The 26,101-nt window shown below is 46.6% G+C and overlaps 2 protein-coding genes across 3 annotated transcripts in view; both read right to left on the reverse strand.

Moving 5' to 3' along the window:
* LHFPL5 (LHFPL tetraspan subfamily member 5) overlaps window positions 1-26,101 on the reverse strand; it is a 26,150-nt gene continuing 49 nt past the window's right edge. Inside the window, exons 1-5 of one of the 2 annotated variants that reach the window (XM_053905093.1) lie at window positions 25,098-26,095; window positions 18,181-18,728; window positions 11,308-11,544; window positions 5,536-5,564; window positions 1-2,024 (exon numbers count right to left, since the gene is read on the reverse strand). In XM_053905093.1, coding sequence (XP_053761068.1) covers window positions 5,554-5,564; window positions 11,308-11,544; window positions 18,181-18,592 — 660 coding nt within the window. In that variant the 5' untranslated portion in view covers window positions 18,593-18,728; window positions 25,098-26,095 and the 3' untranslated portion in view covers window positions 1-2,024; window positions 5,536-5,553. Of the gene's footprint in view, window positions 2,025-5,535; window positions 5,565-11,307; window positions 11,545-18,180; window positions 18,729-25,097; window positions 26,096-26,101 lie in introns of those variants that run through there. The other variant, XM_053905094.1, reaches the window with a different exon arrangement.
* Window positions 25,569-26,101, reverse strand: part of LOC109271509 (uncharacterized) — a gene marked incomplete at its 5' end in the record, with an annotated part of 11,119 nt that continues 10,586 nt past the window's right edge. Inside the window, one exon of the mRNA XM_053905333.1 lies at window positions 25,569-25,784. The remainder of the gene's footprint in view (window positions 25,785-26,101) is intronic.

Raw genomic sequence — 26,101 nt, forward strand, 5'->3', positions numbered from 1 at the left:
TTGGTTAGACAGGTGCTGATTTTATTGATTTTCTATGTACTTTCAAAGATGAGATTCAAGGTGCCCTTAGGAGTTTAAGTAAAGGTAAAGCCACTTGAGCTGATAAGCAGTTACTAGCTTTCAACCAAAATCATTACTGTGATTGGAGAGGTTGAATTCTGAGTTTCTTTGAAGATCAAGCAAAAGGTGAAATGCTGGCTGACTCCTAAACAGATTTGCAGATCCTTCTCCAGGACTGGTCATTAGTAAACCGACTCCTGCTTTGGTGAAACGTGCTGTTCTGGCAAGAGCAAGGTGCAGGCTATTGGCAGATGCTCAAGTTCCCCAGAAGCTTCTGTGGCCCACCATGGTTGCCATTGTAGTGAGAAATTTTGAGAAGGTAGACTTAGAAATGTTTCTTTTCATATGAAAAGTAAAATTATGAGAAATAAATGGATGTAAAGTAGAAAAGGCACTAAGCTACAAAAATTGTCAAATTCTGTTGTTCAAGTTTGCATAAAGTAAATGCCTGACTGAAATAATTTTATCAACACAAGAAAATATGAATGGGATTTTTTTTTTTTTTAAGTAGGCTTCACGTGTAGTACCCAACACGGGACTTGAACTCACAACCCTGAGATCAAGGCCTGAGCCAAGAGCAAGAGTCAGATGCTTACCCAACTGAGCCACTAAGGCACCTCTGAATATGATTGTTCTTAAGTCTCACTCCAATAGTTCCCATTACCAACAACAGGACGATGCTGGGGTGCTCGTTCCAAATCCATCTGAACTGTAGAAGAAACATCACTGGGTAGGTTGTCAGGGCATTGGTTAAAAAGCATGCCCTACAGGGGCGCCTGGCTGGCTCAGTTGGTAGAGCATGGGACTCTTGCCAAAGTCATGAGTTCAAACCCCATGTTGGAAGGCAGAGTTCACTTTAAAAAAAAAAAAAAAAAAATGCCCTTACAGCCCAGGAATGAGAAACTTTACCGTTATCAGTGACTGCTCCTTGATCAAGTAACAAGATCCATTACAGATTCGTTCTGTGTTTACCTCCCCTCCTCTACCAGCAGCTACATTTTCTCTTTACTGAGTAAATGCGCAAGACCAGGAAAAACTACCTACCTCTCAGGATTATCCACTGCAGATAATCAGCAAGCCCTGTTTCTAGGTACCGTCTCCAGGCAGGGAATAGCCTAAAGAACCTGTCTTCGTCTTTGCTACAAGGAGGTATTCCCTCAATCAAGCTCCCCTCTGGAGGCTGGCAAAAGATTCACCATTGAGTGCCAAATCCAAAGTCGTTTTGTTTTGTTCTTACAAGAAATGTGATCTATTACTAAAACAAATTACTTGGACACAAGTAACAAATTTCTTAAGCTGGGGGCCAGTCCTGATTGGGTCGGAGTGGGCACTATGAGGGAACGTAATGGAGTTTACTCTCCTAAGTTTTTAGATCCTATGTTCACCCAGTCTTTATAGGACTTCCTGATAGATTTGGGTTCTGGTGGCCCCTCCATTCCTTACCCACCTCTGATCATCAATAAGAAAACAGTTAAGAAAGGAGAAGCAAAGGACCCCCTAAGCCCCAACCTGAAATGATCTGGCATGACAACCGCCTCTCCCTCAGCTGCCCTTTGAGAGCTGGGTGGCAGTGTCTGCTGTGCCTGCAAACGAATGTATCCTCAGGCTCTCGAGACTCAGACCTGGGAAGCCCTGAGACGTGGACTCAGCCCTCTCATTTTACAGACGAGAGGCCTCCAGGGAGTAACGTGATCCCCGGTATGAAGGGGATACGATGAGAACTGGGGCCCCGTCAGGAGAGTACCGCCCATGTCTCTCTGAATATCTTTAATGTGGGTCACTGTAGTTCTGCTCCTCCTGAAAGTGTTCTGCATACGGTAGGAGGTCTTGTCTCAGGAGAGTGTCAGGTTCGAATCCTATAGTGAAAGGCTTCAGGGTATCAGACCTATAGTGGCCAGGAACAGGGAAGCGTGGACGGAACAAGTTTCTATCGCTGAAGAATTCGATTCCTTAATTTTCCATTGTCAGGGAAATAGATGACCTGTGGTATTAAAAAAAAAAAAAATCGCAAGAGTATAAAATTTGACACTTTTAGAAAGCCAAGCAAAACCAAATTCCCCATGTATGCGCCCTATGTCCCCCGGAAGCTTACATTTTGATTCAGCCCTACCCAGACAGGCAAATTTCGTTAGTGTATAAAATAATAGTCAATGTGCATCAAGTAAAAACTCAGGTCTCTTAAATAAATAAAGTATCATTTTTAAAAAGCAATCTTGGGCAAGAACAAAGCTAGAAGCATGATACCATGGCTCCCTGATTTCAACCTATATTACAAAACTTAAAACGGTATGGTATTGGCATAAAAGCAGACACACAGATCAGTGGAACAGAGTAGACGGCCCAGAAATGAACCTATGCTGTGGCCAATTTATGACAAGTCGTGAATATACAATGGGGAAAGGGCAGTCTTTTCACTAAATGGTACCGGGAAACTGGCCCACTACCTTACACCATACACAAAAGTTAAATCAAAATGGGTTAAAGACTTTAATATCAGACCTGAAACCATAAAGCCGCTAGAAGAAACCACAGGCGGTAAGCGCCTTGACATAGATCATGGCAACGATTTTTTGAATTTAACACCAAAAGCGAAAAAAAAAAACAAACCACATGGGACTACACAAAAAGCTCTGCACAGCAAAGGAAACCATCAACCAATAAAAAAGCAGCCTGCTGAATGGGAGGAGATATTTGCAAATCATGTATCCAAAATATATCGAGAACTCCTATAAATCAATAGCAAGAAAACAATCTAAAAATGAGCAAAGAAAAAAATGAATAAATATAAATAAATACATAAAAAATGAGCAAAGGATCTGTATAGACATTTTCCAAAAGAAAACATACAGATGGCCAACAGGCACATAGAAAGATGCTCAACATCAATAACTCTCAGGGAAATGCAAATCAAAACCACAATATCACCTCACACCTTTTAGAAAGGCTACTATCAAAAACACACAAAAAAAGTGTTGGCAAGGTTATGGAGAAAAGAGAACATCTGTGCACTGTTGATGGGATTATGAGTTGGTGCAGCCACTAGGAAAAACAGTATGGAGGTTCCTCAAAAGATTAGAAATGGAACTGCCGTATGGTCCAGCAATTCCATTTGGGGGTATTTATCCAAAGAAAAACACACTGATTCAAAAAGATGTACGCATTCCCATGTTCATGGCAGCGCCATTTACAGCCTAACTGTCCATCAGTGGACACTTAAAACTTGTGCTATGGGGGGATGCCTGGGGGACTCAGTCGATTGAGGACCCAGCTCTTGACTACAGCTCAGGTCATGATCCCAGGGTTATAGGATTGAGCCCCGCATCAGGCTCCACACTGAGCGTGGAGGCTACTTAAGATCCCCTGTCTCTGTCTCTCTCTCTCTCTCTCTCTCTGCCCCTCTCCCTCACTTGCATGCTCTCTCACTCTCTCTAAAATAAAATTTAAAAAAACTTTTTTTAACTGTGCTATAGAGGCTCCTGGGTGGCTCAGTTTGTTAAGCATCATCAGACTCCTGGTTTCAGCTCAGGTCATGATCTCACAGTTTCGTGGGTTCCAGTCCCGTGCTGGGCCTCGCACTGAATGTGTGGTGCTTGCTTGGGATTCTCTCTCTCTGCCCCTCCCTGACTTGTGCTGTCTCTGTCTCTCAAAATAAACAAACTTAAAAAAAATTGTGCTATATATCCATATTGGAATGTTATTCAGCCAAAAAAAAAATGAAATTTTGCCATTTGTGACAACATGAATGGACCTCCAGGGCATTATGCTAAGTGAAATAAGTCAGAAAAAGACAAATACTGCCTATAATCTCTGTGGAATCTTGAAAGGTAAAAAACAAAAAACGGGTGCCTGGGTGCCCAGCTGGTTAAGCATCCAACTCTTAATTTGGGGTCAGGTCGTGATCTCACTGTTCATGAGTTCAAGCCCCACTTCTGGCTCTGCACTGACACTGCAGAGCCTGCTTGGAATTCTCTCTCTCTCTCTCTCTCTCTATCTCTCTCTCTCAAAAATAAATAAATAAATAAACATTAAAAACAATGACGAGCTCATAGATACGGAGGGATAGGAGAAATGGGTGAAAAGACATAGAGGTGTGGTTACCTTTGATTCAGCAATTCTACTCCAGAATTTATCAACAGAAGCAACACGTTCTTATCTGTGAGAACAGTCCTCGATGGCTAATAACCAAGGTCTTGTTTAGCCATTAAAAAGTACACCAGGGCTATGGAGTTTGTGGCTTTAAAAAACTTATAATAATGAACATTGGGAAAAAAATGAGAAAATGTTTACACTCTAACAGTTTGCTATTCAAAGTGTAGCCATTACGTGAAGCAGGTTAGGAACAGTGTCTATGGCCCCTGAATCAGAATTTCCATTTTAAGAAGATTCCCAGGTAGGTTGTATGCATATTAGAGTTTGAGAATCACCTAATGGGGGGGCGGGGGTGGGGGCGGGCAATGCTTATTATTATTTAAAAAAGTATATCTATGTGGGCAAGGACTGGAAGGTACTTTGCAGAAATTAAAATCGTTTAAATGGAGATAACCCCAGGGCGCCTGGGTGGCTCAGTCGGTTAAGCAGCCGACTTTGGCTCAGGTCATGATCTTGCACTCCCTGAGTTCGAGCCCCGCGTCGGGCTCTGTGCTGACAGCTCAGAGCCCGGAGCCTGCTCCGGATTCTGTGTCTCCCCCTCTCTCTGTCCCTCCCATGCTCATGCTCTGTCTCTCTCTGTCTCTCAAAAATAAATAAACGTTAAAAAAAAGTTTCTTTTTAATGGAGATAACCCCTTCTACCCACACGAAGGGCCTAGCCTGATGTAGGTCCTCAATAAATGGCAGCTACTTGGAAGGTGATACTATGATGGGCTTTTATATTTTTTTAATGTGTTCCTTAATATTCTTGTTAAATCACATTTTGGAAACCTGAAAGGCAATAAGGAAATTGATATGTTGTGCTTCCTTTTCAACCAGACATTAAAATCAGTTAAAGTCATATTTTTCTTTTTGTGTTGGCTATCAGGAAGCATAAGGAAGGTAGTATTTCTATTAGCCTAGCTTTCTAGAATATTTGTTTTCCTCTCTGTGACTTTTATTTTTTTTTTTTAATTAGGTTTTCCATTTTTCTTACAGATCACTTAAAGTCTTTCTGAAAATAAGGGCCCCATTTACAAGAATGACTTCTAAGCAGTCTGTTCTTGTTTGCCAGGCTCCACAGAAAGATGAGTTTATGAAACCACCTGGCTGTTTGACATTATTTCTTCCTGTTCTTTTTCCACTTCTCAAGTAAGAGGTAAAACAAGGGGGTCTCAGATGCCAGCTAGCTCCTGCGGGAGTCACTGCTCCTCCCCCCAGGCCCTACGCCAGCCCCTACACCCGGCCCCACGGGCCATTCTGCCTGATGAGTCTGTAAGGAAACGGAGGCCAAGGAGGCCACAGCCCTTCCCCAAGGCAGGCAGACCACCCAACGGTGGGATTACTCACCAGCACGCCAGCTGCTTCAGACTTCCTCTGCAATGAAAAAGAGAACATTATGTGTATACACCCGGGCCTCGTTTGCAGGATAATTCCCTGCACACAACTCCCTCGCCAAACCAGATCAGATTTCTTCACTCTCGAGAAGGCTCGCATTGTTGTTGTTGTTCCTAACGTGTACCAGCTTGTAACTGCATTTTGTATGTGGTGTCCCTTATCAGACGGTAAGGTCCAATCAGACCGCTTCCCTCACCGCTGTCCCCCCCAGTGTCTGGGGGTGTCAGTGGGCACCTGGAGCCCAGGAGCTGTTAGTGGTCGGGCAGGTGATTACGTAAGAAGTAGAGATACCGGAAGGACAGAACGAGGAGAGAACTAACATTTGTTAATCGCCTGTATAACATGTAGGCTTTGTTAGTGATTTACCCACTGCCTAATCCTTCACGCAGTCTTTTGGTTTTTTTTGAGATACAATTCACTAACACGAAATCTACTCAACTCAAAGCATACAGGTTGGTGGGTTCCAGGATAATCACTGGGCTGTGCAGCCATCACCGCTGTTAGGACACCCGGGTGGCTCAATTGGCTAAGCGTCCAACTTCAGCTCAGGTCATGATCTCGAAGTTCGTGAGTTCAAGCCCCGCATCAGGCCCTGCGCCGACAGTACAGAGCCTGCTTGGGAGTCTCTCTCTCTCTCTCTCTCTCTCTCTCTCTCTCTCTCCTGCCCCTCCCCCACTTGTGCGCTCACACGTGCACCCTCTCTCTAAAAATTTATTTTTAATAAATAAGCTTTGGAAATAAATAAAAATAAATAAAATTTTAAAAATAAATGAAAATAAACTTTAAAAATAAATAAATAAGTGGGATCATACAATACATGGCCTTTTGTGTATGGCTCATTTCACTTGCAACGTCTTCAAGGTTCATCCACTTGGTAGAAATTATCAGTACTTCTTACAGCTGAATAATATTCCACTGTGTAGATTTACACATATTATTTATCCAGGTCATCAGCTGACTCACGTTTGGTTGGTTTCCACTTCCTGGCTTTCGTGCCGCTATGAAGCTTTATATCCAAGTTTTTGTGCAAACGTGTTTGCAGTTTTCTTGCCTACGTATCTAGGAATAAATGTGTGAGTCACAGAGCACCTCTCTCTATGTTTAACCATTTGAGGAACTGCCGTCCTGTTTTCTATAGCAATAGCGCCATTTTACCTTTTCACGAGCCGGGTATGAGAGTTCCTTTCTCCACGTGCTCACCAACACCTGTTACTGTTCATCTTTTTTTTTTTTTTTTTAATTTTTAATGTTTTATTTATTCTTGACGGAGAGAGAGACAGAGCATGAGCGGGGACGGGGCAGAGAGAGAGGGAGACACAGAATCCGAAGCAGGCTCCAAGCTCTGAGCCATCAGCCCAGAGCCCGACGTAGGGCTCGAACTCATGAACCATGAGATCATGACCTGAGCCGAAGTCGGATGCTCAACCGACTGAGCCACCCAGGCGCCCCTGTTCATCTTTTTTATCAGCCATCCTAGTGGGATGTGAAGTAATAGCTCATTGTGGTTTTAATTTGCATTTTCCTCATGACTAGTGATGTCAACTGTCTTGCCAATTTGGATATCTTCTTTGGAGAAATGTCTATTCAAATCCTTTGCCCACTTTAAAAATGGGGTTCTTCGTAGTTTTATTTGTCAAGTTGTAGGAGTCCTTATTATATTCTGGATATTAGAATTATGATTTGCAAATACATTCTCCCATTCCGTGGGTTGTCTTTTCTTCACTTTCTTGTTGGTGTCCCTTGACACACCAAAGCTTTCATTTTTTATGAAATCCAATTTATACGTATTTTTTCCTTTGGTCGCTTGTGTATTAGGTGTCACGTCTAAGAAACCACCACCTAAACCAAGGTCACAAGGATTTATACCTATGTTTTCTTCTAAGAGTTTTATAATGTTACATCTTACATTTAGGTCTTTGATCCATTTTCAGTTAATTTTTAAATATCATGTGAGGTGGGCAGTCCAACTTCATTCTTTTTTTTTTTTTTAATGTTTATTTATTTTTGAGAGAGAGACAGACAGAGTGAGAGCAGGGGAGAGGCAGAGAGAGAGAGAGAGGGAGACATAGAATTTGAAGCAGGCTCCAGGCTCCAAGTTGTCAGCACAGAGCCTAACCTGGGGCTCGAACCCATGAACTGTGAGATCATGACCTGAGCTAAAACCAGACACTCAACCAACTGGGCCACCCAAGATGCCCCCGACTTCATTCTTTTGCGTGTAGATGTCTGGTTGTTCTAGCGCCATTTACTGAAAAGACTATTCTTTCCCTCCATTGAATGGTCTTGGCATCTCTGTTGACAATCAGTTTGCCATTTATGTTTGGGTTCATTTCTGGACTCTTAATTTTATTCCATTGATCTGTATGTCGATCCTCATGCCAGGACCACACCATCCTGATTACTGTAGCTTCGTAGTAAGTTTTGAAATCACGGCATGTGTGCCCTCCACCTTGTGTTCTTCTTCATGATTGTTTTGGCTCTTCTGGGTCCCCTGCGTTTCCATACGAGTTTGAGGATCAGCTTACCAAGTTTTGCAAAAAGCCAGCTGGGATTTTGATAAGGATTGCACTGAATCTGTAGATCAGTTTGGGGAGCATTGCCATTGTAATATGAAGTGTTCTCATCCGTGAATGTGGATGCTCCCATTGATTTAGCCCTTTAATTTCTTTCAACAGCGGTTTTTAATTTTCATGTACAAACCTCACACTTCTTTTGTTAAATTTTTTTCTACATATTTTATTTATTTTTTTTTTTAATTTTTTTTTAACGTTTATTTATTTTTGAGACAGAGAGAGACAGAGCATGAACAGGGGAGGGTCAGAGAGAGGAAGACACAGAATCCGAAACAGGCTCCAGGCTCTGAGCTGTCAGCACAGAGCCTGATGTGGGGCTCGAACTCACGGACCGCGAGATCATGACCTGAGCCGAAGTCGGCCGCTTAACCAGACTGAGCCACCCAGGCGTGCCCCTACATATTTTATTTTTTGATGCTATTATAAGTGACATTGCTTTCTGACAAGTCATTTTCAGATTGTTCACTGCTGTGTGTGCGAATGTGATAGATTTTTGTATATTGTTTATATCCTGCAGCCTCGCTAATGTTGCATGTTACCTTTCATGGTTTTTTAGTGGATTCTTTAGCACGTTCCATATGCAAAATCATGTCATCTGCTAGTAGAGATCGTTGCACTTTGTCCTCTCCAAACTGGATTTCTTTTCCTTCTTTTTCTTGCCTAACTACCCTGGCTATAACCTCCAGTATGCTCTTCAACTGCAGTGCCAACGGCAGACATCCTTGTCTTGTGCCTGAGCACGATCTTTTGAAGTAGGTAATTTTTTCAACCGAGGAGAAACCTGCCACCTCACCCTGTAAAAACGGGGCTCGGATGAGGAAACGCTCAGCGAAGTTGAGTAATGTCTGCAGTCACAGCTGGTTAACAACGGAGCCCCAGTTTTAAAACCAGGTCTGACTCCAAAGCCCACACTCATTCTCCTCTGCCTCCTTAACCCTTAACGAGCGGATCAGCAACCATGTACTCATGCAAGCCTTCACTTCTGTCATCGTTTCCTTCATGTCACACAATAATAGAGGTGGCAGAGCAGGAGTTAGTGTCCTGCTTTTTCGTGGGAAGCACCTTGAGGAAAGCGACTTGGAGGAACTGGGACTCAAATTCTGCCTTCCAGGGCACCTGGGTGGCTCAGTCGCTTAAGTATCTGACTTCGGCTCTGGTTCTGATCTCGCGGTTGGTGAGTTCGAGCCCCGCGTCGGGCTCTGTGCTGACGGCTCGGAGCCTGGAGCCTGCTTCGGATTCTGTGTCTCCCTCTCTCTCTGCCCCTCCCCCACTCATGCTCTGTCTCTCTGTCTCTCTCAAAACTAAATAAGCATTTAAAAAAAAATTTTTTTTTAATTCTGCTTTCCTGACCCAATTTTGTGCTTTGACAGCAGCGATAGCTACTTCACTAAGTAGTTAGATGTGTTCAGAAAGGTTATGTGGGTGTTTCCTAACAGGTTATAAACAAGAAGGATAAATTGAATCCTGCATGATAGTGAGGGAACTAAAATATGGAGAGAAAAGAATCTGAAAAGATTGAAACAGGTGCATGGGGCACGAAAGAAGAGGGACAAGGAAAGAGAGGAAAGCCAACTGACATTTTGATCAGTAGATAAAGGGTCAAAGAGACAAACCCATCTCTCCACAAGGAAGCGCTGTAAAGGGAACTCCGCGCCACGCGCGCGTAACATTTCTTTCCAGCTAAAAGAATCCCTGGTGAAAAGGAAAGAATGCAAATAAGGACTACAAAAATGTTCTCTGCAGTGTTTCCAGATTTAAGGTTGGCCCCGCCTGGGGGCTAAAAGCTGAACAAAATGCCTCCAGCGGCGGCCCCTGCTGCAGCCTCCCTTGGAAAAACCTCCATCGCTGGAGAAAGTGCTGGTTGTGCAGACAGATCCTGCTGGACCCCCCCACCTCCAACCCGTCCCCCCAGGGCTGCTGTGCAGATTAAACAAAGATGGCCCCCCGGGGAACAAACCTTACATCACTCCTGCACATGGCAAAGCCTCAGTACATACCAGTCCCATTTCCCTTCCCCTCACGGGGTTTTCGAGGCACCCAGACCTTAAGTGTTCCCAGAACCTAGGAACTATCGGCCCCCTCCTTCAACAGAAAGACACCTCTCTCTCCTCTCCTCCTTGGTCCAGCTCATTCTAGCAATTTGGTTTTCAGCTTTCATCCTATAACTTAGGCGTGCGAGTCTTCCACTGCCAGAGGAGGATGAGATGTCTAATGACTTCCTTATGGAGCAGTGGGCCCTGGGCTGAGCCAGAGTCTGGTCATTTTTGCCACCACCTTTCTGTGTAGCCCTGGGGCGGGGGGGGGGGGGGGGGGTCTCCCTTCCGGGCTGCAAGTTCCTCATCTGGGAAGCGTCCTTGGTCCCAGGGGGCAACGGAGTTTGCCTCCCCCTTCGAGTTCAGGTCAATGGGGCGAAGACTGTGGGGAGAGTGGGCAATTTTGGATTCACACGCATGTGAGACAGGCCTTGCCCTATGACTAGGAGATAAAATTTATGCCCTGAAAGAGAAACGGGAGCAGAAAGTACCATAAGAGGAAGAAAGGTCAGTTGGGAAGGAGTCAGAAAAGGCTAAAGCGTCCGTCTGGGCTTCGGGTCTCCTACAACTGACTCATGACTCAGGGGTAGGATTTGGGCAGAAGGAAATTGAAACAGGATGGCATACAGAGAACCCCAAGGTTATTCTAACTCAAGGGACCGCCCACCGTATGCATTCCAGGAGCTGTCACATCTGTCCCCTCACCTACCTTTCTCCTCCTGCCCCAACAACACAGCCCCTCTCCTGACTGGCCGCTCCTCTCTCCACCAAGCAGACTCCCGGTGAACTTGGGGACCCAGCCCCAGCACCGCCTTCTCTAGGAGGCCGTAACTCGCCCCCCAGGCTGGATCAGGGTTCTCTCCCCTGGAGACCCTGACATAAGTCAGGGGCGGGGGAGGCATGAGGACACCCTTCTATCACAGACAGCCTCTGCCCCACAGGTCTCTCTCATTGCCTCATCAGCCGCCAGCTTACAACCCCCCACTGACTTTTGGCCTCTGGAATGAGGCCTGTGTCCAATTGGTCTTGGTGTCCGTCCCCAACCCCGGGCCAGGGACCAGTCCTCTGGTAACTGGCTGAGAGGAAGCCCCACCTCCCCGGGGGAGGGCAGGTTACCTTTTCCATCGGCCTTGTAGTCATCGGGGAGGAGCTTGTCCTGCCGGTAGCCCAGCACGAAGGCCAGGAAGGAGAGGATGAGGGCATCTCCGATGCTGAGGATGGCCAGCATGAAGGCCCAGCGGATGGTGCACTGACCCAGCGTGTACTTGCCCGTCTGCTCCCCACACATGCGTCGCACCTCACTTGAGTCCCAGCCATCCGGGTAGACCAGGCAGCCGATCATGAGGCCTGTGGCTGAGGGGGTGGGAGAGGGTGAAGATGGTGTCAGGCTGGCTGTGCTCAGTCTGCTACTGCCCCCCCCCCCCGCCCACTGTTGCCACCTTGTCACTCCCCCTCCTCCTTGAGAGGGCGGGAAGCTCCTACCATGGTTCTTGTAGAGCACAGGGGAGAAAATGGAGGATCCAAGAGTTAAAGTGACTTGCCCTTGGTGGGGATAGAGGCAGAAAGTGGAGCTCCTCCGCCCGGGGAAGGTTCTGCCATGGCACCAGGTGATCCTACCAGGCCCTCAGCCGTGCCCCTCACTTTGGACTTGACGAGGCACTGGCTACTCTGGCTTCAAACCCCTCCAAAATCTGGTCCCGACCCAGAGAACTCGTCACTCCTAAGACATATATTTATTCGTGCTCCGATATCTCTGAAATAGTAAGAAAGCTTCAGGCCGTGGTTTGATTACAAGTATTTTTTTCTTTTGGAGACACCTGGGTGGCTCAGTTAAGTGTCTGACTTCGGCTCAGGCCATGATCTCCTGGTTAGTGAGTTCGAGCCCTGCATCAGGCTCTGTGCTGACAGGGCAGAGCCCGCTTAGAATTCTCTGTCTCCCTCTCTCTCTGTCCCTCCCCCACTCGCTCTCCCTCTCTCTCTCTCTCTTTCAAAATAAATAAATAAACTTTTTTAAAAAAAGGAGTATTTTTCCTTTTTACACACATAGAATCATGGTATGTCCCGCAACTTGGGAATCTTAGATTTAATGAAAACACAAAGTTTTCCAGCCCCATCTCTGGCTGCTTCCCTCATGAACCTTTCATTCAAGCAAATAGGTCTCTCCCTCTTAACTCAGTGCATAACACTGCAGTTGTCCATACTTCCCTAAATTTGAGAATCCCCTGGAGTATTTGTTTAAAATGCTGATTCCCAGGCCAGGGGTGGGCTCAGGAATCCCTGGGGGGGGGGTAAAATTTTTTTTAATGTTTATTTTTGAGAGACAGAGAGACAGTGTGAGTGGGGGAGGGGCGGAGAGGGAGACACAGAATCCAAAGCAGGCTCCAGGCTCCAAGCTGTCAGCCCAGAGCCCGACATGGGGCTCGAACTCACAAGCTGTGAGATCATGACCTGAGCCAAAGTCAGCCGCCCAACTGACTGAGCCACCCAGGTGCCCCGGGAATCCCTGTTTTGAAAATCATTCTTTCAGGTAATTCTCTCACTAGGAAAAGCGGGAAACACTAGAACGGGCTGCCTGGATTTCAAGCCCAGCTCTTTCCTAACTAGCTGTGTGACTCAGAGCAAGCTACTTAAGCTTTTTTTTTGGCCTCAGTTTTCTCGTCTATACAGTGGGAATATGAGTAGGCCCTACCTGTTTGGATTGCAGTGAGGTGCAAATGAGTTAATATTGGAAAAGTGCCTAGCACATACTTAGTGCTTCACGAGTGTTAGCTACAATTATCCCATCCTGTGCTTTCACTGACTTAGTATTTACAGGCAAAAATTTCATTTTCCCTCCTTCTCCTCACTTCCCTGCCCTCCCACCAAGGACCACCCCACCTTAGCTGCACAGATATGTGACACGATCCTGGGATGTGACCAAGGCCAACCCCAAGCACAACCGACATGCAGGCAGGGGGTTCCTTCCATTCTCTGTGCCACCTTCTGAGCCCTCACCCTCCTTCCACGGGCCCAGAGGCTCTTCAGTTCCGAGGCTGTGCCCTACCCAGGAGCACCTCGGGGAAACACCTCACAGGACCCAGTTACCTACCTTGGGCTCCGTTTGTGCTTGCAAGGAAAGTCAACAGATCAAACAAACGCACAGTAAAGTATAAAGATCAGGATCCCCCCTCCCCACCTAAATGCATCAACTCGCCTTTGATTTTACATGGGACAAGCTAATTCATATAAGCGTATAGGTCTTTTAGGTCCAAAATACTTCGTGTACCCTTTTCCTCTTGATCCTGACAACAGTTCTGTGAAGTAGGCCATGTCTTAATATCCCATTTTACAGATTAGAAAACTGAGGTCTCAGAGAAACCAAGTGAGTTGCCCAGGGCAGAGTCAAGACCTGAACACATGCTCCTGGCTTTTTTTTTTTTTTTTTTCCCTCAAAGTTAATTCCCTAAACTCTCAGACTGACATCACTCCAAAGAGCTGAATGTATTTAGTGCTGACATTTCAGACTTCGTGACAAAATGAGAAGTGTTTCAGGAAGATACTTAGCATAGGGGAGGGGAGACTTTCCCAGAGCTCTTCGGTAAAACCTATGGCCTTCCCCAGTTGGTGTAAGACCAGAGTTTTGGTGCCAACCGTGGCCCCCACCTTAACCGGGGCGGAGGAGTGGAATGGGTCAATGTGGAAAGGAGCTGCCCTTCTGGACTTTCCATTCTCCCCATCTCCTCCCCTTGGTCCCCTTCTCCTTCCGTAGCATCTCTGGAAAATAGCCCAGGGCCTCCAACCTGGAAACAGGTTGTTACAATGGGTGCCATGACCCTCTGTGAGCACCTGACCCATCCACCCGGGCACAGTGGGGGGCAACTCCATTTGTAATGTCTCAGGACTCTCAGCAGAGGCCAGCATGGTATCCTCAGGCAAGTTTACTTACCCTTTCTGACTTCCATTCTCTCATCTGTAAAATTAGGATAATACTACCTGACTCACAGCGGAGTTACGAAGATTAAGTGTGATCATGTATAGAAAACGCTCACTGTGGGGACACCTGGGTGGCTCAGCTTGGTGAAGCATCTGACTCTTGATTTCAGCTCAGGTCATGATCTCATGGTTCCTGAGTTCGAGCCCCGAGTCAGGCTCTGTGCTGACAGTGTGGAGCCTGCGTGGGATTCTCTGTCTCCCTCTCTCTCTGCCCCTCCTTTGCTTGCACTGTCTCTCTCTCTCTCTCTCTCTTTCTCTGTCTCTCATAAATAAATAAATAAACATTTAAACCAAGAAGAAAGAAAGAAAGAAAGAAAGAAAGAAAGAAAGAAAGAAAGAAAGAAAGAAAGAAAATGCTTACTGCAGTGTCTGGTACATGGTAACCAGCCAATTAAAGTCAGTTGCTGCTATTATTATTGGCATTGAAGTCAGATGGAAGCAACCTCAGGGGATGTGAATGCCATTAGAGCTGTTCACAAACATTTCAGGTACATAGCGGTGTTAGATTTCCTTGCTCCCCTCTTTTCAAGTTGGGCAAGGCCATAAGACTTCCCTTAGACAACAAAATAGGAGCGGAAATGTGTGGGGTTGCGGGCCACAGCATGTAACTTCTGGGGAGACGCCTTCCAGAGCTCCCTTTCCCTCTGCAATGATGACAGCCAGATGACAGCCGGTGCTCCATCAGCCCGGGTTCCAGAAGAGAAGGGTGAAAGCAGAGCCCCCAGCTGATCCTCAGTGAGCTTGTGCCACCAGCAAAGAATAAATCTTTGTTTTAAGCCACTAAGATTTGGGAGTTTTTTTGTCACACCCCCCCATCCTGACTGTTTTTGTGTTTTTCATATTTGCCGAGCACCTCCTATGTGTCAAGGACCGTACAAGGTGTTTTACATGCAGTATACATCCCATCCTCACAAGAACCTTGTGATGGGAGGTGCTGTTGCTACACCCTACAGATGAGGTTATCAAGACTCAGAGAGACAAGCAACTTGCTCTACCTGTGTTTCTAGGAGCTGGAACCACACACAACTTATACCTGGGATCCAGAAGCTCAATTAACATTGTTAAACTACAGCCCCCCACTGGCCCAGGCACCAATCCTCTTTCCTTTCTCCTGCTCCCTTCCCTGGCCTCAGGTTTCTTGGCAAGGTTAAACTAACTGGTTTAGGCATCTTCAAATGGACCTGTCTCCCAGCTGCTGACTGCAAAGCAGACCCCCTCTTAATCCCTCCCTTTGGCTCATCTTCCATTCCCCTGCACCAAAGAATGGAACATGACACCACTTTTGCTCTTCCCAATGTAAATGTTTCATGGGATGGCATCTGGCCACCTCTGCTATCAATGTCTCCAGCTCCATGACCCGGCAGGGTCTAACTCAAATGGCCTGGTGACGTCTCCCCCACGTAGTCCCTCCCAAGCACTGCCTGTTCAGCACATGGCACCTGTTGCAGGAGGTTGTGGGAGGGGGCAGTGTGGAGAATGAGAGGAATGGTTGTGTTTCCAGCATCCCATAGCTCTGATATGGAGGACCAGCTGGTAAGCATGCCAGGGTCCATTCTACTCCTCTTTGTCCCAGAACTGCTACATCTGCATTTCTCCTCCTTCTCCCCACCGCCCACCAAGATTTACCTCAGCCCTGTCCCAACCTCTCACTCATGATACAGAGAGACCAGAGAGGGAGATGGTGGGTGGATTGCAGACGCAGCTCTGGAGCCAAGTGAGTAGCCTGAGTACAAAATTTGGAATCAAAGGTTCTGTCCACCACTACCTGTGCTAAAAGTCAAGTTACCCATTAGGAGCCTTATCTATAAGGCTCTTATTCCTCTTATCAATAAGAGGAATGCCCACCTCACTAGGTAGGGATGGGCTCCTCCAGAGGGTAGATGTGAAAGTGCTTTGTAAGTCATTATACTTATGTAAATGTGTGGCTCAATAAAAGTGAGTTTGGAATACATCTTGTTTCTTGGAACCTGCTGCTTTAATTCTCCTTGGTCCTTAGTTGCCAGTTGATCTGTTACAGGTTTGGCCAAGTCTTTTCCTCTTTCTCAGTCCCAGATTCCTCATCTTTGGGCGGGGGTGGGGGGGTACCTATAGCTCTCTAAGGTCCCCTCCAACTCTGACAGAGTCTTGAATCTATGTGTTTTGTTGTCTGGGATTCTTTTTTTTTTTTTTTTTTTACTTTTTTTAACGGTTTTTTTTTATTTATTTATTTTTGAGACAGAGAGAGACAGAGCATGAACGGGGGAGGGGCAGAGAGAGAGGGAGACACAGAATCCGAAGCAGGCTCCAGGCTCTGAGCCATCAGCCCAGAGCCCGACGCGGGGCTCGAACTCACGGACCGCGAGATCGTGACCTGAGCCGAAGTCAGACGCCCAACCGGCCGACCCACTCAGGCGCCCCTTGTTGTCTGGGATTCTGATCCCCGCTCCATTCCCCCTGTTATGGATAATACTACTTCTCATTCTAACCAACGATATCAAGATGGTTTGCTCTCTAGTCTGAAGTCCCCACACTGCCCCTGGACATTTCCCTAGAATGGGCAGTCTATGCGTGGTCCTTGGGATGGGAGGGGACCAAGGGCTGAAGGACAAGGCCTTAGGCCATGTCTTCCTGAGCTTTAGAGGAAAACGGGAGCAGCTGGCCCAAGGACCGAGAGGCCTGCCTGGGCCAGGAGCAGGAAAAAGGGGCAGGAAAGGCCTGCTTTGGGGCACCATAAGTAGCCACCTACCCCACATAGTTTTTTGTTTGTTTAATTTTTTTTTAGTTTATTTATTTATTTTGAGAGAGACAGAGACAGCAGGGGAGGGACAGAGAAAGAGGAAGAGAGAGAATCCCAAGCAGGCTCCGCACTGTCAGTGCAGAGCCCAGTGTGGGATTTGAACCCACAAACCGTGAGATCACGAGTGGAAACCAAGAGTCGAAGGTTTAACCAACTGAGCCACCCAGGTGCCCCACCCCTCCATAGTTTTAAAAGACCCTAGCCATCTGGGATGCCTGGGTGGCTCAGTCAGTTAAGCCTCAAACTTCGGCTCAGGTCATGATCTTGTAGTTCATGGGTTCAAGCCCTGAATAGGGCTGACTGCTGTCAGCACAGAGCCCACTTTGGAGCCTCTGTTCCCCCCCTTCCTGACTCTTCCCCTGCTCATGCTCTCTCTCAACAATAAATAAACATTAAAAATAATAATAAAAGACCCTAGCCACCACCACCACTCCCCCCATGACAAAATATCACTCCCGTTTGCTGCCTCAAGTACAGAAACCTATAACTAGGGAACAAAGACTTTCACTCCACCATGAAAGAGAGAACTTCAATGCAAGTTTCTATGGGAAAGGTCACAGCATAACACTCCAAATAAACAACTGACTTTAGAATCTCCCTGAGAGCAATTTTGGGTGAGAGGGGAAGAGTGAGGGCAGGGATCTGGGGATCCATAAAGAGAAAGAACAAACGCCCAGAAGTGGGAGATGGAGACATCTAGGATGTGCCTGACATTTTGCCCTGGGCTGGATCCTATTTCCACATGGCTGACAATGGAAGCTTCCTTCTTTTTCCTCCTCAGAGCAACAACAACCTCTGATGTGGTGGCCTGGGAGTCAGGACACCTTCTATCAACTAGCTGTGTGCTCCTGGGCAAGTCACTCCCCTTCTCTGGACCTCAGTTCCTATCAGTAAGATGAGGGGGTTGAACAATTTGATCTCAACGATCCTTTTGGTCTCAACCAGTCTAAAGTTCTCTACTCCTCAGAAGCTTCTACAGAGCATTGAGTAGGGCTGGGCTAAAGGAGAACAGCTGAGGGGAGCCTGGTGGACTCGGTCGGTGGAGCATGTGACTCTTGATCTCGGGGTTGTAGGTTCAAGCCCCATGTAGAGATTGCTTTAAAAAATTAAATCTTCAAGAAAAAAAAAAATAAAGAGGAACAGCTGGGAAGAAGACCAAGAGCCTCCAGAGGGCGGAATGGTGCAGCGTCCCCTGTGGCGGGGGGTGAGCCCCCACTTGCCCTCCCATTAACCCTGCTCACCTGCAGCCAGCTGCATCCATGCACAGATCTTGTAGACAGTGGCCGTGTTGCAGACGAAGAAGAGGCTAAAGCAGATGATGGAGCCAATGATGAGGAACATGGCCAAGGCCACAAAAAACATGGCAGTCTTGAAAGCTCTAGAGGGAATGGAGGAGAAGTCCAGCGGGCCACCCTTGCAGATGAGCTCAGAGGACAGCACGTTGCCCACACAGTAGGAGAAAAGGCCAAAGTAGCCTGCCTGGGGTGTGTTAACGCTGTCACCAATCCAGTAGGGCTGGATAAAGAGGGCCATAACAAGCACCGAAAAACAGATGGTGAGTGTGCCCCACATCACACCCACAGCCCTCGAGTTGCGCACATAGTTGGTGTGGTAGATCTTGGCTGCCTCCTGGGCGGGCAGCAACTTCACCATGGTGAGGCAGTAGGCCCTCACCTGGGGTCTTGTGGGCTGTAAGCTAGTGGCTTCGCAGACAGAAAAGCCTAGAAGTCAGTCACTCCTCAGATGGGTTTGGGAACGAGGCTGAGGTCAGGACACAAGGTGAGGGTCCCTCCAAGGTAGAAGAGAGAGGATTTATAAGACCAGGACGACAACCTTGGTTTCTTCCGAGGAAGATTGTCCAGATGCCTTTGTCCACTCTAGCCAGGCCGTCTCCAGTCTCCTGCCTCCTCTCAAGCCTGCCAGGGTCTCGGGCCTGCTGGCGCCGCCCTGCCCCTCCCCCCTTTCCAGCTCAGAGCTTCATAGAGCTCCGCCTCTTCGCCGCGGCCCGGCCCCTCCTTCCTCCCTCCTCGGAGAGCGCTGCTTCAGCACCGCGGCCAGCGCCTCGGGACTCCGGTCGGAGGAGGGTGGGAAACAGATGAGGGCCCGGGGAGGCGTGGGGAGCTCCTGGCCCGCCCACCGCTCAGTTTCTCAGGGAACTGAGACCCCTCTTCACCCTCCTGAGTTGGGGGGGTGGGGGGGGGGTGACAAAAATTGAGAGGGTGGGGCTGCAGCTGTCACATTCCTCCCGCTCAACTCCTGCCGCAGAACCAAAACCTCTCCTTGAACACTGTTCCCCCATCCCATCCAACCCCGCCCTGGCTCCCTAGTCGCCCTCTCAGAAATCCCAATACAGGGGAGTCCAGCAAAACCTTTTCTGATTGTGTCTTCCGGTCACTGGTTTCTAGTCCATATGGTTTCTCTTCAATCAACAATTTCTAAGAACCTACTATGTGCTAAGCCCCATGTTGGAGGGTATCTTCCCTAGGCAAAACCACAGAGATAAAAGAGGGTCCCTCCCCTCAAAGACAGTGAGGCATTTACATATATGTATATCCGTAGATATATTTGCAATGCAGACTGATAGTGCTATATTAAAAAACTACAAAGCACAGCAAAGGACAATACTTGTGAGGCCTCCCAGACTTTAACATATGTTTTTTTTTTTAATGTTTATTTATTTTTGAGAGAGAAAGAAAGTGACAGAGCGTGAGCGGGGGAGAAGCAGAGAGAGAGGAAGACACAGAATTCCAAGCAGGCTCCGGGCTCTGAGCTGTCAGCACAAAGCCCGACCTGGGGCTGGAACTCACAGACCACAAGATCATGACTTGAGCTGAAGTCCCACGCTTAACTGACTGAGCCACCCAGGTATCCATTACCAAATGGTTTTGTTCAATACAATATCTTTCTCCTGTTTATATGTTTTTGTTGCATATTTCTTTTTCCCCCTTCTTTTTCAAAATATGTATTTCTCATGACTGTATAGGTAAATACATGTTTGGTGTAGGGATCTAGCAAATTCAGGAAAGCTACATAAAAGGATATAAATCACTCATAACCCCAACATTGGAAGCTAAGGGGAGTCAAGATTATCTTAAAAACATGGACTTTGGGGTTGCCTGGGTGGCTCAGTCAGGTAAATGTCGCTTGATTTCAGCTCAGGTCATGATCTCACCATTCATGAGCTTGTCTTCATGCTGAGTGTGGAAACTGCTTGGGATTCTGTCTCTCCCTCTCTCTCTGCCCCTCCCTTGTTCATGCTCCTTCCCTCCCTCTCTCTTTCTCAAAATAAATAAATAAACATTTTTTAAAAAAACACATGGACTTTGGCTTTAGACACATCTGGATTGAGTTAGCCACTTACTAGCTATATGACTATCTGTGGATTTAACCTCCCCAAGCCTCAGTTTCTTCATCTATAAAATGGGGAGAGGGAGCCTGAGTGGCTCAGTTGGTTAAGAGTCAGACGCTTGATCTCAGCTCAGGTCTTGATCTCAGGGTCACGGGTTCAAGCCCCACACTGGGCGTAGAGCCTGCTTTTAAAAAGTATGGGGAGAATAGTTCCTATCACCTAAGGGTTAGGTAAAATAATACAGGTAAACTGTTTGGCACAGGGCCTCACATATAAAAGTACTCAAAAGGTTTATCATTATTATTACCTCTGTTAACATTTTGACATATTTCCTTCCTTCTGCATATACTGCTTTATACAATTGGACAATTTAGTATCCAATTTTTTTCACATAGCATTACACCATTAATATTTTCTCATATTACTATTTTTTTTCAAAAACATGATTTTAATGTGTGTATATTGATTCAGAGTATGTAATCATTTAATTGTTTGAGCATTTCCCCTTTTTAGGGTATTTTAGCAGTTTCCAGTTTTTCACTACTAAAAAAAACCAAAACCCTGTCTTTCCCCTCACCCCCCCCCCAAACCCTGTCTTGAACATACTTGTGCCACTGCCTACATTTCCTCTTTCTCTTAAATCTCTTTGGTTTTGTGACCAGTCTTCCCATCAGACTGGAAGGTCATTGAGGGCACAGCCTATGTGTCCACCATCAGACCGGCAGTTTCCCTAGAGACAGACTGTATCTTCTCCCACTCAGAGAAGGCTCTAGGCTGGTGAACCACCTCTGTTTGGCCTGCCCAGCACAACTTCCCCTGCCTCTGAGAACAGACTCTCCTGCTTCCTGAGGATCTGGTGAGACAATCACAGGGCATACAGACTCCAGAGACAAGGATGAGTGGGTGACCCAAACTAGGCCATCAGTCTCTCCCTGGAGAATCTGAATTGGTAGTAGACTGACAAAAGGGAAAAAAAGCTATTGCTTTATCAGGCCTTGGCAACATCCCTAAGAAACAATCCATGAGTTGCTGCTACTGGGAACTTCAGACACACCCTGATTCCCACTCTGCCTAGACAGTTGCCCTGCTCCTTCTTCAGCTCTGTGACCCACCCGATATCCTTCTATTTCCTTCTTTTTTTATTTCATTAGCCAGAGTACGCTTTGGCCGTGGGCACCAAAGAGCCCTAACTGATCCAAACATTGGCACCAGAAAGAGGGCTTCGGGCAAAACGCTCTGAGATTCCTGTTTATGTTCCATGGTACACAGAGGAGAAATAGCTAATAAAATTGTCACTCATGAACACCAGAGATCATGTGCCCTCTGAGGGACAAGTTCTGGGAGCCAAGTGGCTTTGGTCAAAACAGATTTATTCAAAAAAAATTTTTTTTTAATGTTTATTTATTTTTGAGACAGAGAGAGACAGAGCGTGAACAGGGGAGGGGCAGAGAGAGGGAGACACAGAATCTGAAACAGCCTCCAGGCTCTGAGCCGTCAGCCCAGAGCCTGACGCGGGGCTCAAACTCACAGACCGCGAGATCATGACCTGAGCTGAAGTTGGACGCTTAACCGACTGAGCCACCCAGGCGGCCCTGGTCAAAATAGATTTAAAGGGTATGAAGAAAGGGTGCCTGGCTGGCTCAGCCAGTAGAGAATGTGACGCTTGGTTGAGGGGTTGTGAGTTCAAGTCCCATGCTGGGGCACAGCACCTACTAAAAATAAATAAATAAAATAAGGAGAATGAAGAAATCAGGAAATTCAGTGGGGGGCACTGAATAATATCAAGCAAGACAAGCTCAAATATCTAGATTATTGACTCAATAAATAAAATGAGGGGTACCTGACTAGAACATAAGACTTTTGGTCTCAGGGTTGTGAGTTAAAGCCCCATGTTGGATGTAGAGATTACTTAAAAATACAATCTTTAAAAAAAATAAAATAAGGGGCACCTGAATGGTTCAGTCGGTTGAGCGTCGGACTTCAGCTCAGGTCATGATCTCACAGTCTGTGAGTTCGAGCCCCATGTCAGGCTCTGTGCTGACAGCTTGGAGCCTGGAGCCTGCTTCCGATTCTGTGTCCCCCTCTCTCTCTGCCCCTCCCCTGCTCACGCTCTGTCTCTCTCTGTCTCAAAAATAAATAAAAACATTTAAAAAAAATGTTTTTAAGTTAAGGGGCACCTGGGTGGCTCAGTCAGTTAAGCATCCAACTCTTGATTTAAGTTCAGGTCATGATCTTATGGTTCATGAGATCAAACCCCTAGTCCAGCTCTGTACTGACAATGCAGAGCCTGCTTGGGATTCTCTCTCTCCCTCTCTCTCTCTCTCTGCTCCTCCCCCACTCAGGCATGAGCATGCTCTCTCTCAAAATAAATAAATAAAGATTTAAAAAACCTAAGTCAAGACCTTTATGTGCTATGGCTCTGAGAATTTGTTGAGACCTGTTGCTATAAGGCATAGGGCCATTAAGATAAGATTCAGGGGCTGTGAGAGTACAGAACTGCAAGGCCTGAAATCCATCCTATGTTCTAAATGGTTACGCCAGATCACCTCAGGAACAGGTCAAATCCTCACCTTGGCTCCCTGACCCTTGAGCTAAAGACAAATGTACCAGGAAGAGCTACGTGAAAGCCTGTGGCATTCTCTCTTACTCTCCGAATAATAAATCAAAAAGAGCACTATGTCCCCAGGGGAGCTGTAGAAATGAGTCACTACCAGTCACTCAAAAGATGCAGGCAGACAAATGTCCGTCTCTAGTGGACACTTGTCACATTGTTTTGGTTTGGGCTGGCCAGCACCCTGACCTCCTTCCTATGTGAGGGTGAAACTCTGCTGTATGAGGCCAGGGGGACAGTCGGGCCTCTTCCCTCACTGTGGAAGCCCCACCCTCCGCCTGCTCCAGAGAGAGCTCTGATGGGGGTGCTGGCCAGGTGGGAGTGGACTACTGTGGCATGACAACCCCACTCAGGACAGCCCTGGGGACAGTGAGGAAAGGAAATCTCCCCAGAAGGTAGCACTTCTAGTGCTGTTATTATCTACCCCCCAAAGATCCACATCCTAATGCCCAGAACCTGTAAAAATTACTTTATTGAGAAAAAGGTTCCTTGCAGCTATAAGTAAAGATTTGAGATAAGAAGATCCTGCCAGATTATCTAGGCGGGTCCTACATCCAATGACAAGTATCCTTCTAAGACACAAGAGGAGAATCCAGACAAAAAGGAAAAGGTGACATAACCATGGAGGTCGAGACTAGAATGATGGGGTTTCAGCCAAGGAAGCTGGTAACCACCAGAAGCAAGAAGGGGCATGGAACCGATTCTCCCCTAAAGCCTCCGTAGAAAGCACAGCCCTGCTGATACCTTGATTTCGACTTTTGGCCTTCAAAATTGTAGGGGAACCAACTTCTGTTGTTTCGATCTGCCAAGTGGGTGGTAATTTGTTATGGCTGCCTCAAAAAGTATACCACCTCTCCTGTAAGGAGAGACAGTCTGAGGTACGTCAGTCTGTGGGCAGCAGCTGATGTACAAGCCAGATGGTCATCGTCTCCAACAGAGTAAGGTTGGAGGGTTAAGAGTTTCAGGAAAGGGGTAGGGTACATGGAATCCTCAAAATAGGGACAAAAACCAGAGAGTATTTGAGTCCTATAAGAATGTTCTCCAAGGGTTTGCTACTGCAGAGGGTTTTAACATCAACTGGACAGGACACCCCACTCCTGTAAATGCTAGCCAGCCTCCTTCCCCACCCACTCCTACCCTGCACTGGCTCAGAGACTCATAACAAGGGGTCCATGGTGGGACAGACGGAGACTGAATGGATTTCCCACTAAGGTGGACCCAGCCAGTCATTACTGGCTCCCAATAATATGAACAGACTTCAAGCCCCTGTAGGACACTGATAACTCTCAAAACTCAGTAATAAGAAAACAAAAAACCATTAAAGATTGGTTGGCAAAAGATACAAACACTTGATCAAAGACGATACATGGATGGCAATTGAACACATGAAAAAATGCTCAACACCATCAGTCGGTAGGGAAATGCAAATGACATACTGCTCTTACATCTATTAGAAAGGCTAAATTAAAAACCAAAAACAAAGAAACAAACAACAAAAAAAAGAAAGAGAAGGAAAGAAAGAGAAAAAAAACTAAAAAACCAGCAGTGCCGAACCCTGATGAGGATGTAGAAAGCATTTGGAACGTTTATACATTGCTGATAGGAATGCACATTAGTTCAGCCCTTTTGGAAAACAGTCCAACATCTTTCAGAAATTGAAACAAACATTTGCTACAAGACTCAGCCATCTCACTCCTGATTATTTGTCCCAGAGAAATGAAAACTTGCACACATACAAAAACCTGTACACAAATATGTATAAAAGCTTTTTTAAACATTTTTTAACGTTTATTTTTTTTTTTTGAGAGACAGTACATGAGTGGGGGAGGGGCAGAGAGAGAGGGAGACACAGAATCCGAAGCAGGCTCCAGGCTGTGAACTGTCAGCACAGAGCCTGATGCAGGGCTCGAACTCATGACCTGAGCTGAAGTCAGACGCTTAACCGACCCCGCCACCCAGGTGCTCCTGTATAAGAGCTTTATTAATAATTGCCCCAAATTTTTCAGAAATAACCCAAATGTCCTTCAGCCGGGAATGGATAAACACACTGTGGTTCCATTCTACACAACAGAAGCAGAAACAGTAGAAACAAACTACAGAAACCGGCCACAACGTGCACAAATCCCAAATGTGTTATGCTAAGAAGCCAGGCCAAAAATAAAAACAAAAATAAAACACAACTTTTTAAAAGTACATACTGTGGGGGCACCTGGGTGGCTCAGTCAGCTCAGCATCCAACTTCTGCTCGGGTCATGATCTCACCATTCGTGAGTTCCGCATCAGAGAGTCTCTCTCTCCCCCCTCTCTCTCCCTCCCTGCCCTCTTTCACTCATGCCCTCTCTCTCTCAATGCCCCAAATCAAGATTTAGAACAATTCCAACATTCCAGAAGGCTTCCTCTTGCCGCCTCCCAGCCAATTTGCCCACCCAGGGGTAAACCTGCAGATGTTTATCACCATAGGTTAGTTTTGCCTTTTCCTGAACTGCATGTAAACGTAACCACACAGTCTGTATGTTTTCTGTCTGTGGCTTTCCTCACTCAACATTATGCCTCTGAAGTTAATCCATGTGATTGCATGTGGGGTTCCTTTTTAAAGGGGAAAAACGCAATGCACAACACTCTTTAGATTGGGCAAGGGGTGGCTAAACCTTATGGGGATTTGGTAAAAAAAAAAAAAAATCTAATTTTTGCTTATATTTTGGAAGCAGAAACATTGGCCAAAGTTCTCTTTGCTATACTCTTCATCTGTAACGGAAAAAACTCCATTCTTCCTCCTCTGGGAAGTTGGCTGTGACCAGCCGGAGATAGGACTGATGCACTTTTCACAGCTCTGGTCACAGATGGAAAGAGCTCCGCCAGTTCCTTCCCCAGCCTCCTGGCCTTGGCTGCTGAAAAGCAAAGTGCAATTACCCTCCCTGTGGCTCTGCTCACAGGGGTACTGGGGGGGAGGGGAGTGGGAAGCGAAGGAGGGGCCAGAATGACCTCATAGGGGAAAGTGGTTTTAAACACTGAGTTCCATAAAAATAAGACAGACTAGTGTTGCTTTAATCAGTGATACTTTTGTGTCAGGTTTCTCCCATTGTGAGGGTCTCCTAGCTCGTTCCTCCAGCTACTCCCCTCTATTCCACCCTCTAGGGCTGTAAGGCGGAGGGGTGGGAGTATTACGAGGGCAGAACACCTACTAGACGCTAGGCACTCCCAC

This window comes from Panthera pardus, unplaced genomic scaffold (assembly GCF_024362965.1).
Source record: "Panthera pardus isolate Hobbes unplaced genomic scaffold, ASM2436296v1 HiC_scaffold_17, whole genome shotgun sequence".
Classification (NCBI taxonomy): Eukaryota; Metazoa; Chordata; class Mammalia; order Carnivora; family Felidae; genus Panthera; species Panthera pardus.